A 12,992-nucleotide genomic window follows, 5' to 3' on the forward strand; every position below is an offset into this window, starting at 1 on the left:
ATTTTTGTTGCATTGAGCACAATGAATGGACATGAACACGCTTTTGTTACTATATGAAAAAACTCAATAAAGAGAATAAAATATATATATATATATATATATATATACATACATACATACATATACATATATATATATATATATATGTCTTTTCCCCACAAGTAACACAAAAAAGGGGCCAAATAAAATACCAAAATCAGGATTCCGTAAATGATTTAATAACTGTTCCCTTTTTTTTCCCCTGTTTAACGTGACAGGCAACGCTTTCAACAACTGAACAGTGAAGGTTTTGTAATGACATGTATAGATCACGTTGTAAACCACATATCAAAGTACAAATCACTGTAATGCAAATATACATATTTATATTTGATAATATTTTCAACTGAAGTGTAATTGAGATGTCTGAATTTCAGTAAAACAACATCGAGTGTATTCCAGTCTCAAGGCAGTGAACAGTTCTCTATATGCAAAGAAAACTTTGGCAAAATTAGGATAAAAAAAATTACACTGGCTCTTACAATATATAAAATTAAGGACATTAAAAAATGCACTGGGGACCATTAAACCAATATTAAAGGTTCAGTGTGTGGTATTTACTGGCATCTAGTGGTGAAGTTGCAGATTGCAGCGATATTAATGCCCTTCAACTGGAATAAATTGGAAAGTCTGTCAGTTCTCGGCTATATTTGAGAAGAAAAAACCTCTCATTCACATTCAACAGTAGTAAATGAAAGCAAAGTGCTTGCTATCAAATGCAAAAAAAAAAAAAGAGAGGTTCTGTGCTACAATAGAAACAAAGCAAACATGGTTGTTCCTGTCGAAGAAATCAGTGTGAAGTTACACCTGCTTTTACATTCGGGTGTAAAATCCACATTAAACCTGAAAATGGTTAAAGCTAGAGATGTAAGCTTCATTTTAACTACTCTAAAATCTAAAATAACCAAATAACTGATAATCACAGACAATATTTTCATGTCCTGTGGCCCATTAAGTGAAATGTATTATTCCTAATGTTTTTCTGTGGAAAAAAAAACATAGTGAAGAGACAGAATAGCATTAATATTAATTACCAAAATCGACAAAAACCATAACCTTAATGTGAAACAAGTGCAAAATATAATATAAGTGACACTGATATACACAATTATTCTACATAATATAACAGTACCTTATTCTGTGTGTATGTAACGTTATAGGAAACTATCATAAATTACTAGTTATTGTCTCCTGTTTGCGTGTCAAAACTACAACGTTAGTGTCTAATGTTAACTTTAGTCAGATCCCAGCTTTCCAGCCCCGTAGCACAGTGAAATTCTAAATGTGTGTTATAAGGGAGCTGGTGCCAGCAGGGAGTAATATCAGTAATCCTCTGTGTCTCTGCTCTGGGAAACAAACGCATGAATACTGACTATGAATCATAAATGTCAGAGGCGTAATCTATCACACAGAATGCATTACAGATGTACCTTTCAAAATGATGAAGTACGAATGTAGTTTATGCTCCACTGAATTAGACATTACAATCAAACTATGCTATGTACGATTACACTGTGATTCGTGTCTTCAGGCCATTATATGTAAATGACAACATGATTATGGACATACAATCAATTGATCCACTTAAATCCCAATAAATCTTACACAACTGAACCTTTAAAATGATCATCAGAAACAATTTCAAATGTAAAATTGTCTAAAAATTTGCCTTTTCTGTGCAATAGTAATTTTCCTAAACTAGCGCTTTAGCAAATTAGCACTAAAAACACCAAAAAAACAGCCAGTTCAAGGATTTTCTAAAATAATAATACGAATAAAAAAGTGTAAATGATGGCTGTAAATTATTTTCTTTTTAAGTGAATTAATCCCTGTTTAAAATCTGTTTTGTAATAAAACAGCTTCATCTGAGAATCTCCACATGCTACAACACAGTAACATGAGAAAAAAAATAAAAAATTAAAAGGAGACTATCACCGACGGCATTCATGATAAGTGTTGCGTCTGACAAATACAAGGTAAAGTGTACACAACTGAACCTTTAAAATTATCATCAGAAACCATTTGAAATCTAAAATTGTCTAAAAATGTGCCTTTTCTGTTTAATAGTAATTTTCCTAAACTAGCGCTTTAGCAAATTAGCACTAAAAACACCAAAAAAACAGCCAGTTCAAGGATTTTCTAATAAGAATAAAAAAGTGTAAATGATGGCTGTAAATTATTTTCTTAAGGAATCTGAAGTGAATTAATCCCTGTTTAAAATCTGTTTTGTAATAAAACAGCTTCATCTGAGAATCTTGACATGCTACAACACTGTAACATGAGAAAAAAAAAAAAAAAAAATTAAAAGGAGACCATCACTGATAGCATTCATGATAAGTGTTGTGTCTGACAAATACAAGGTAAAGTGTACACAACTGAACCTTTAAAATTATCATCAGAAACCATTTGAAATCTAAAATTATCTAAAAATGTGTCTTTTCTGTGCAATAGTAATTTTCCTAAACTAGCGCTTTAGCTAATTAGCACTAAAAACACCAAAAAAAACCAGCCAGTTCAAGGATTTTTCTAAAATAATAATAAGAATAAAAAAGTGTAAATGATGGCTGTAAATTATTTTCTTTTTCAGTGAATTAATCCCTGCTTAAAATCTGTTTTGTAATAAAACAGCTTCATCTGTGAATCTCCACGTTACAACACCGTAACATGAGAAAACAAAACAAAACCAAAAAAAACTTAAAAAGAAACTATCACCGACAGCATTCATGATAAGTGTCGCGTCTGTGACAAATACTAGGTCAAGTGTCCGTGCAGGAGTCCATGTTTGGCGTTCAGCTCTGGTCTCCTGCCTGTTCTCTGCCTCCAGTCAGAAGCCTCTCCCTCTCCTCTGGACTGTGCTCCTCCTCAGAGTCCACCAGCCCGGCGCAGCACGGTATCCTGGCCAGCAGGGGGCGGTGCAGTCCGTTGTACAAGGCCGTGCCCAGCAGCAGCACTAAAAAGCCAAGCACCTGCAGACCGTGGAAATGCTCCCAACCCAGCGCCAGACTGACCACCCAGATGACCAGCGTACGCAGGCTGTCCAGCACCATACGGGTGGTGGCGCTGATCTCTTTAGTAACGCTGATCCCCGCGAAGTTGAAGAAGGCGATGCTGACCGTGTTGCCCAGCAGTGCCAGGAGGATCATAGGCTGGTGGCCGATCTGACAGAAGGCGTCCAGAGCGTCCTCCAAAACCTGTCGAGGGTTGTTACTGAAGTTACCCACGTGGATGAAGTACATGGGGATGAGCAGCAGCGACAGGACAATGAAACCGAAAAATCCTGGAACAGAGCAGAGTTTAATGAAGCGATAGCAGACCAATTGCAGAGGGAAGTACTCAGATCCACAACAGAGCAAAAATACACCACTACAGGTAAAAGTCTACATGGAACATTCTGCTCAAGTAAAAACACACAAAAATTAATTCCAGCATTGAACTGAAAACACTGGGTTTGCTCACTGACTGATATATTTATATCAGTGTTAGCTTAGGTCAATACTGATACCAATACTTAACCCTTAATTGGGCTAGTGACCGTTTTTCATAATTTAAATTTGGGTCCTATCCCATGTCTCAGTGAGGTCCAGAAGCATGTGGGTTTTTATAACACTATTTTAACATTTTAAAGCTGTAAATAGTGAATATGAGGGATTTTTGTCAGTTTATGACCTTATAACAGTAGGTTTATTGCATGAGTTTACTTTTTAGCAAGTGCTGCTGATGTTTTATGACAAGAGGAGGGACGCTGTTGTCACAGGGACCGACAAAGAGTTAGATGACGATGTCTAATAACACACTTAAATTGAAATTTTGAATTTCAGAGTATTTCAATGATTGCCCTATAGAGAGTTAAGATGACATTCTGGCTGACTGTTGATGTTGATTTTACTTTCTTTTATTTCTTTTGTTGTTTTTGGTATTTATCCCGTTTAATACAGACATGTTCATATAAATATAAAAACAGAAGGTATAAAAAACTTAAATTGCTGAAGAGTCGTTGTACCTTCAGTACCAACAGCCCGAAGAGGATGGACGTCATGCTTGTAAACAAATTTTTCCTCCAGGACCATTTGAACTGCGACAATGATCTGAGCCATGATGATCAGAAGGTCTCCTGCAGAACACAAAGACAGGACAAATAAGTACATGTAAGAATAGAATAGAATAGAATAGAATAGAATAGAATAGAATAGAATAGCCTTTATTGTCATTGTGTGTCTAGTGAAATTAGGAGTGCAACACAAGTCGATGCAGCAATAGTAAAAAAATATATATATATACCAGTTCTACGGAAATAACAGAGTGAATATGAAATTACAGAAACTAAAATAAGAAAATATAAGAATTTTACAATTTAACAAAGTAGCATAAGACTAGAGCTTAGTAGAATTAAAACTACAACTACACAAAATATGAATAGACATTAAGTGACAGTACATATATCTGAACTATATTAACAGTATGTATTACTCATAAATAACAGTATGTATATCTGTGAAAAGTATTCACAGTATGTATTACTCATAAATAACAGTATGTATACCTATTAACAGTATGTATTACCCATAAATAACAGTATGTATATCTATTAACAGCATTAACAGTATGTATTGCCTATAAAAAACAGTATATTTATATAAATAGTATGTATAGCTGTGAACCAAGTTTTTTGATAAATATTGCATTATTACTGAAAACAGAAGATTTTTGCCCAAGCATCAATCGATGGAAATAATGTACAGTGTAATAAATAAAAATGGCAAAAGATAAGATACTACCACGCACAATAAAAACAATCCTCATCCAGTGTCCACCTTACCCGTAATGACATCACTCATTTTGTGTGAGTCGTCTTTATTCCCACTGAGGAGGTCTGCGAGGCCCACGATGACCAGGCCCAGGATGGTGATGAGGATGCCGATCCACTGGCTAGATTTGAGCCGTCGGCCCAGGAAAGCCACAGAGAGCAGACCGGTGAAGATGATGACGGCGCCGCGAAGCATCTGGAAACTGGAGGCGCTTGTCATGTTGAGGGCTACAACATCACAAGAAGAGTTTAACAGTGTTTACAGCAGTCCATGAGTTCAATCTAAGGTACATAAATCATAAGGTAGATGAAAACATCGACAAAAAATCTTTCATCCCCTTTGCAATAGCTGCTCTGAACAAAAACAGTCTATCAATCTAGTCATTTAAGGCAGCGTGAATGCAAAATTAGACCTATTTAATATTCATACAGGAAACAAACATACAAAGATATGAAGGAAGAGAGGTAGAGGTCACTAGGTCTTTTTTTTTTTTTTTTTTAAACAGTAGACCTGCCACATTACCCCACACTCCACAATTTGGCCACTTGAGCTCCTGTGCATCGATGAACTGTGACTAAGATGCACAGTTTGCATCAGTGCTTTGTGGCTCTGTCTGGGTTTTGGAGATTTGTTACGGGCTGATCAAAACAATTTCTTCCCAAAAAAACAATTTAAATGCACAGTATGTAGTATTTACAGAATTAAATATCTAAAACTGACAAGGCCTATGCTATATACACTATCTCAACTTTGTATCTACAGTATATGAAATATTTCCAATAATGTTAAAATTCAGAAAAAAAATCCATTTATTCTTTTTGCTGGTAAGTTTCATTTGGTCACCTGTCACTGTTGACATATTTACCTTGAATACTGTCAATTTTAAGGGGACTTGGAGCTATTTCACAAGAATTAAATGATACAGCTTGACTATACTGTACATCAGTAAATGTGATGTATGGAAGAGGATTAGGGCCACTGGGGGAAAAAAAAATGAAGGGCCAATATATATATATATATATTTTTTATTATTCTGAGAAAAGTCAGAATTCTGACTTTAATCTCTGAATTCTGACTTTTTTTCTCAGAATTCTGACTATTTGAAATATTTTTTTCATTATTGTTCAGAGATTAAAGTCAGAATTCTGAGAAAAAAGGCTGAATTCTGACTTTAATCTCAGAATTCTGACTCTTCTCAGAATAATAATAAAAAAATATATTGGACCTTAATTCAGTTTTTTTCCCCAGTGGCCCTAATCCTTTTCCGTAGTAACGCGAGTAAAGCTATAGGCTATGTTTTGCTTTACCTCTTAGCTAAATGAGGGACTAAATTCAGTCACACAGCGCGGACAGTCAGGGTTTAAATGTAAAAAGTGTTGATCGAAGTGGTGGATCTGTGATACAAGGCAATGAACTTCTGCTATAGTTCTGATTCAGAGAGAAATGGCAGAAAATACACACTGTGCATTTGTAAGCTAAACAGAAGTTAATGCAACTATATATTTAAAAAAAAAAAAGCTCATAATCCAATCAGGGTTTAAGAGCTTTCAATGTCACATTCAAGACATTTGAAACTACTATTGAATTAGAATTGTGGATAGCGACTTTTTAAGGCACAAAGGCTATTTCTTGATAAACTGAGAGCTGCAACTTCTTTATCAGCTCGGCAACTATTGTTTTTGAACATTTAGGCTTTAAACATACATAGTTTGCACAGATATTCATATGAATTTGTATATTCACATAGTTTTTCTTTTGTATGCCCCATTTTAAGACACAATAACTAACAATTCTTGATAAAATGAGGTGAAAACAAATAGTTACAACATACTGAGATTAACTTAACGCATTATCTATTATCCAATCATCAGTTTTCCTGATAAAAACATTACTTTAACAGAATCAGATAATCTATGGCAAATCTATGACTTCCAGGTAAAATGGATTTAAAACGGACCCTTAAAAACAACTTGACTGTGCCTTCCATAAACATACCGTTCTACAGTGTCACTTACCAACATACATGATGGAGGTGGCCGTCATGTCACACATGGCGGGTGGGAAGAACAGCAGGGGGTTGAAACTCTGCCCTGGGTTCATGATGGGCTCTGGTCTACGTCTGTCATGGCAAAGCAAGATGTAGAAGACTGCGAGACAACTGAACTCTCCCAGGAACATACCCACCGCCTGCACAGGGAGTTCAGGAGGAAGACAAGGAGGTGGACGGACAAAGGAATGGACAGGGCAAAGGAATGGACAGGGCAAAGGAATTCACAAATTAAATCCTGTTATTCTAAATTTCATAGACCTCATAATGATGCCTCTACATAAAAACAGTCTTAGAGAAGGAATCAGGACAGATCTGGATGAAGGACAGCAATAATTATTTATCAATGTATACTGCCTACTATATAAAATAAAATTATGTTAATATATTGAATTTTGATGCTTAATTGCCAACATTATTTCCTGAAACTTTCAGGAAAATAAAGCCCCTGTAGAGTGCACTGAATGAGAAACATTCAGACAAAGAACTTGTTTAAAGGCTTCAAAGGTCAATCGTATTAGGAGTAAAAGTTATCCAGTTTTAAAGATGGAACAATATCATGTGAATCTGAGCTTAGATATTCTATTTATTCTGTCTTGTGAAGCAATATCATCAAACTCATCGTTACTGTTAGAAACAAGCAATGAGAAGTTATATCACAGAGAAAAATGACAATGGTGCTGCGAGTTGTAATGCCTGTAAAATGATCACTTCGAATGCAGATAAAAGATCAGCAATGTGCTCAAACATCTACATAAATTCCTAATGTCATGCATTTCCCAACTGAGCAGCACATGTAGTTAAATAGTCTATGTCACAAGTGTCAAACATACGGCCCGTGGGCCAAAGCCGGCCTGCTTAAGGGTCCAATCCAGTCTGTGGAATGAATTTGTAAATGCAAAAAATTTCACTTAAGATAATCATTTAGTTAAGGAGCCAAATTCAGCCCAATTCAGTATCAAATGGATCAGACTAGTAAACAATCATAATAATCTACAGTTGCAGAGAAAATTACTAGACCACATGTGTTTTCTTCAATTTCTTGTTCATCTTAATGCCTGGTACAACTAAAGGTACATTTGTTTGGACAAATATAATAACAACAAAAATAGCTCATAGTAGTTTAACTTCAGAGCTGATGTCTATCCATTTTCCATGGTTTTCTTGATAATAACCAAAATCACTTCAGTTCTTACATCAATAGCTATGGCACTGTACTGACAAAAACAGTACTTATAAGCATTCCATATTTTCTTTTCTGTCTACTTTAGTCACATGATACACACAGGAGTTAGTACTTGATTGCATAACCATTGTTTTTGATGACTTTTGATGGTCTAATAATTTTTTCTGCGACTGTATAAATAATGGCAACTACAAGTTTTTCTCTTTATTTTAGTGTAAAAAAGGAAAATTACACGAATGTGTTTACATTTACAAAACTATCCTTTCACAAAAAATGTGAATAACCTGAACAAAGAATAGAATAAAATAGAATAGAATGCCTTTATTGTCATTATACATATGTACAATGAAATTGTAAGAGACAACTCTCTAGTGGTGCATAGTGCAAACAGTTTAAAGAAGAAAGAAAAGAGTAAATATATATACAGAACAAAAACAGGCACGTCACCAACCAAGAAACAGTAGAGATAAGTATATATTGCACTTTGACCCTGGCTGAACACTGAACACATGCTGAAAGATGAACAACCTGAAATGTCTGAAGAGAACTGATTGCAATTTTAACAATATTCTGCTGGTTACTAAATGTTTTATGTACTTATAGATCCACTGTGATCTATAAGTCATAATGAACATGTGAAAATGAGAAGCTGAGGCATAATTTTGGCATAAATGGTCAAAATTGCACTTTTTATTAATAAATTTCATTTTGTTCATGGTTGTCCATGTTATTCATATTTTTTTTAAAGGATAGTTTATAGATGTAAACATTTTCATAATATAATTTGACTTTTTTCACTCTAAAACATAAAAGTTAGACATAAAACTTTTGGAATTGACATTAATTATATATTATTATGTTATTATTTTACTGGTTCGGTTCACTTCAGATCATATTGGGCTGTATGTGGCCCCTGAATTAAAATGAGTTTGACACCCCTAGTTTATGTTATTAAAACATTAGCACAACAAAGACAGGCTTAGAAACTTTTTCTTTGACTAAATGACAACAAAAACTGTACAAATATTCTGTAATTTAGGGCCTTTTAGATGAGGTGGTCAGAGGTACTAAAACTATACTGAAAATGAAAACTTGAGCGGGTCTACTTTTTTTTTTTTTTTACACAAAAAACTCATCAGGAACAAATAAAGGAACTGATAAAGAATCAGATTGATGGCCCAATCAATAACAACAATGGTAAGAATAAAATCTTATCAAAATGCATCCCTTGTCAGTGCCAGACAGTATTAGATAAATCCTACAGTCTCCTGATAATACAGGGCAATGTCGGTATGCTGCTTAATGAACATGATCCACTGAATAACATTATTACTCACAGTTTAATACATTACCTGTAAAAATGGGTGAGAAAATCTATGTTCAGGGTCATCATGGCATCCCTGTGCTGAGAACATATCAGCCCATCTGTCAGACAAGAAGACTTTGTTATAACTCATTTAATTACATTTTACTTAATGTAGTTAACTATCAGCTTCTATGACAGTCACATGATTAAATGTAGTTTACTTTGAACGTTCATTTTTCACACCACACCCAAACATAAAACATTGCACTGTCAGACAAAATGCCCACATGATTTGACATCTCAGCGATGAGGTTAATGTTTGCTTAAGTTTGCATGATGCATTTACTTCTATAGACAGTCAAAAAAGCGTGACAGACATGTGAGTGTCTTGTCTGCTTCGATATGCAAAACAAGGGAATGTGGCTCTTTAAAGTGATGATTCAGCACTTCCTTTGAAAGCTGCAGCCTCGTCAATACACACAGGAAGCGGAAGCACTGCTGGGTTATCCAGATCTAATAGAAATGTATCTGTAGGTGACATGATGCCAATTCTGCTAAATTACGAGAGGGAATTTGCACCAAATCTAACAGCAAAATCCTGTAACTGATCTCAGCTGCTGGGCTTTAAAACCAGTGAGGCAGCACACTGACTGTGAAACCTTACCTCTTAGTTACAGTTTTTCTCTGAGCAACTTGATACAGTTTGTTCTGTCAGACACACAGCACTTAAACTTTTATTCCTGACAGTTTTTAGCGTAGATAAACAGTTAACAAACCCCGCAGCAGGACACAGAAGTAGACTAATCAGTCACGATGCATACTATTAGAGAAGTAAAAAGGCTGACAATCTGGTTTCACTAAGATGACAAACCTCTTCCTGATTAGGAATGTATTATTCTGCTGTGTAAAATCATTATAAAATTAAGCCATAAAGACCCAAACATCCACTGTCGACCGAAACCCTCCACTGATCTAAACTGTTTATTACCTGTTGATCCACAAATCCTATCAATACATGTAAATAATTGGTGTCAAATGCGGTTTGTCATCTTTTCATGGTCATCAGATATGACCCATTTGGATGTTCAGAGGCTCCGTAGTGAAAGTGGAAACACTGTTATCTTCTACAACATTGATTCACCAGTAAAACCCATGGAGTTGGATCAATGACAATGGATGAAGACACTTAGTTTATGTTCTGTTAATGATATATTTTACTGAAAAAGTCACTTTTTTTCAGTTTTCTCTGTTTCTGATATAATAACCATCAACTTTAATCTGAGCTTTTATGAACATCTACATGATCAGTAAATTAAATATGGAAAATACCTGACTTATACTGATAAAATGCTAACTACAGATGATAATATTATGAATAAATGGTGATAAATCCCTTAAGAAAGGGTAGATATAAAGAAAATTTCATTTGGGAACTAACATGAAAGTAGCCCTGGGTCTTTATGGGTTAATTCAATTTTTTTCTCCTTGCAATGCTGGTATTATCATTTTAATTTTATAGTAAAAACATCACTTTTGAGCTGTTTATCAGACCAAGAAGACACACTTTTGTGGTAGAAACTGACTGAATAATCAAGTTGGCTAATTAATCAGTGCCCATGACATGTTTTACAGACTACTGGTATTGACAGAACTTGGATTAGGTTGCAGTTGATGGCTAATATCAAGCTTCTCAACTGGAACTGCTGATGTTGAAAGAAAACAATAGTTGACAAAAAATAAAACTGCACCTAGAATCACCTATATGTTATTAGTATTTCAGTCAACCTTTATTTGAAAGTCTAATATTTTAAAGACCATAAGGTGATGACAAATGATTGGATATAGCAGTGGAGGAAATATTCATCCTAACTTGAGTTCAAGCCACAACACGGTATAAATATTCTGTTAGAAGTAAAAGTCCCGCATTTAATGCCGTACTTAAGTACACGTGTAGTATGGAAGATTTCATGCTTCAGAGGCATGGATCAGTACATTCTGTCTGGTAACTTAATCTACAATGATTCATTAGAATCACTTTGTTAATTTTTACTTTATAGTAAAATGAATCTGCAACATAGCTAGTTAATTAACTGATAATAAATGAAGCAGAGAAGGTATGACATTTGGCTCTGAGATGTAGCATAAGGTAAAAGTATAAAATAAGAGAAAATGGGAAAATTGAAGTGAAATAAATGAAAATTGGCCTTAATTACATTATCTAGGTTAATGTACTTAGTCACATTCCAACACTGCCTGGCTATAGCCCTACAGACAGTCTCTTTGTGAACTATATTTATCTGTGACCTGAAGCTGAAGTAGGCATTTACTTAGTCTGAACAGAAAGAAAAACACCTGAGTCATATGTCCTATTGAAGCAGGATTGAAGGGACACAAACTCAGACAAACCCAGATAACCTGTAATAGTGACATTATCACTTAGGCTACAGCTACAGTATCTGTTGTTTTGATGTTTATCTAGCTTTTCTATTCATTTAGTTAAGCTAGTTTCTTCCTGAAGAGTCCTTAACATACAGTTAGTTAACCTCTTACATTCACAGCCTGATAAAACTGTTTACATTAGTGTCTTAAATGTACAGTTTTCTCCATTTTAATTAAATTTGACTGTTTTGGTTTGCCATATTATGTCAACAGCTGTCATGGTATTTTTTCTTGTTTCGTAATTCAGTCCTACGTTTTTATTAGGCTACATACCATTCCTTCCATACATAGTTTGTTGGCTTTTTCTCCATGTTCTCTACGCGTTCCTATTAATTAGAACAATTTTTATGTTATATGGAAAATATACCTGAAAAATAAACTTGTTTGTGATTTAAGCTAACAAGCTAACAAACCGTTTCTTGCTAGCTGCAAACATGCTAACATCGATTTGTAACAAAAGTGAAATAAACCAACTAAGATGTTTCTGACAATTAAATTAACTGAACTTTAAAAAAAAAAAAAAAAAAAATCAAATAAACATGAGTCTTGTTAGCCCTGACTGAAAATAACAAGAAACACATGACATCAGCTAAAAAAAAAACAAAAAAAAAAAACAAGACAACAACTGACACAAATGCACTCACTTTGCCGATAATGTGTTGATGGAGCCTGTTGTTAGCATAAGTCCCGCAAGGAACAGCTGGTAGTTTGTCCAAGCCATGGTGGAAACACAAGCAGGACAAACAACCCAGGTACAAACGACCACCGAGCTGTTTTTGTGGAGTGACCCAGGTTTTATTCACTCTCCGTGGTATCTCTGTGCATCTAAACGCCACATGACCGCAACTCCGAGTCAGCTGACAAATACGTAGACTATACGGCGCGTTCAGAGTCTATCGGAAATTACAGACAAAAACCGAATCAGACAGTAACAATGTTTTAATTACATGAACTATTCAACAAACGTGTTAGAGTACAAGAAGTGAAATAAACAAATGAAAAGCAGAAAAAAACTGTGATCTTCCGTCAGTGGTACAAATATAAATGAAAAAGGATGTGAAAAGGGATGTAAGTATTACCAGCAAAAAGGCCACTATGACATTATAATGACCCTTTGACTCTCAATATACAACACAAATACTTTTAGAACTTTCTTTTTATTGAAGTTTT

At 34.8% G+C, this 12,992-nt stretch overlaps 1 protein-coding gene across 3 annotated transcripts; it reads right to left on the minus strand.

The window, feature by feature from the left end:
- Positions 1–196: 196 nt before the first annotated feature.
- On the minus strand, positions 197–12,652 carry slc35f6 (solute carrier family 35 member F6). Of its 3 annotated transcripts, XR_003934826.1 has the most exons (7): positions 12,467–12,652; positions 9,430–9,502; positions 6,860–7,031; positions 4,856–5,071; positions 4,040–4,150; positions 2,037–3,316; positions 197–1,654 (listed from the first exon to the last, which is right to left on the minus strand). XR_003934826.1 is itself a non-coding variant. In XM_030129077.1 (6 exons), the coding sequence occupies exons 1-6, from the start codon at positions 12,541–12,543 to the stop codon at positions 2,829–2,831; spliced, it is 1,137 nt and encodes a 378-aa protein (XP_029984937.1). In that variant the 5' UTR covers positions 12,544–12,652; the 3' UTR covers positions 197–2,828. The 3 variants fall into 3 exon arrangements, 2 of the variants coding, with proteins under 2 accessions (XP_029984937.1, XP_029984935.1); XM_030129077.1 differs by having other exon boundaries at positions 197–3,316; positions 6,860–7,038; positions 9,437–9,502; XM_030129075.1 differs by having other exon boundaries at positions 197–3,316.
- Positions 12,653–12,992: the final 340 nt, after the last annotated feature.

The sequence above is a fragment of the Sphaeramia orbicularis genome, chromosome 24 (genome assembly GCF_902148855.1).
Source record: "Sphaeramia orbicularis chromosome 24, fSphaOr1.1, whole genome shotgun sequence".
NCBI classification, from domain to species: Eukaryota; Metazoa; Chordata; class Actinopteri; order Kurtiformes; family Apogonidae; genus Sphaeramia; species Sphaeramia orbicularis.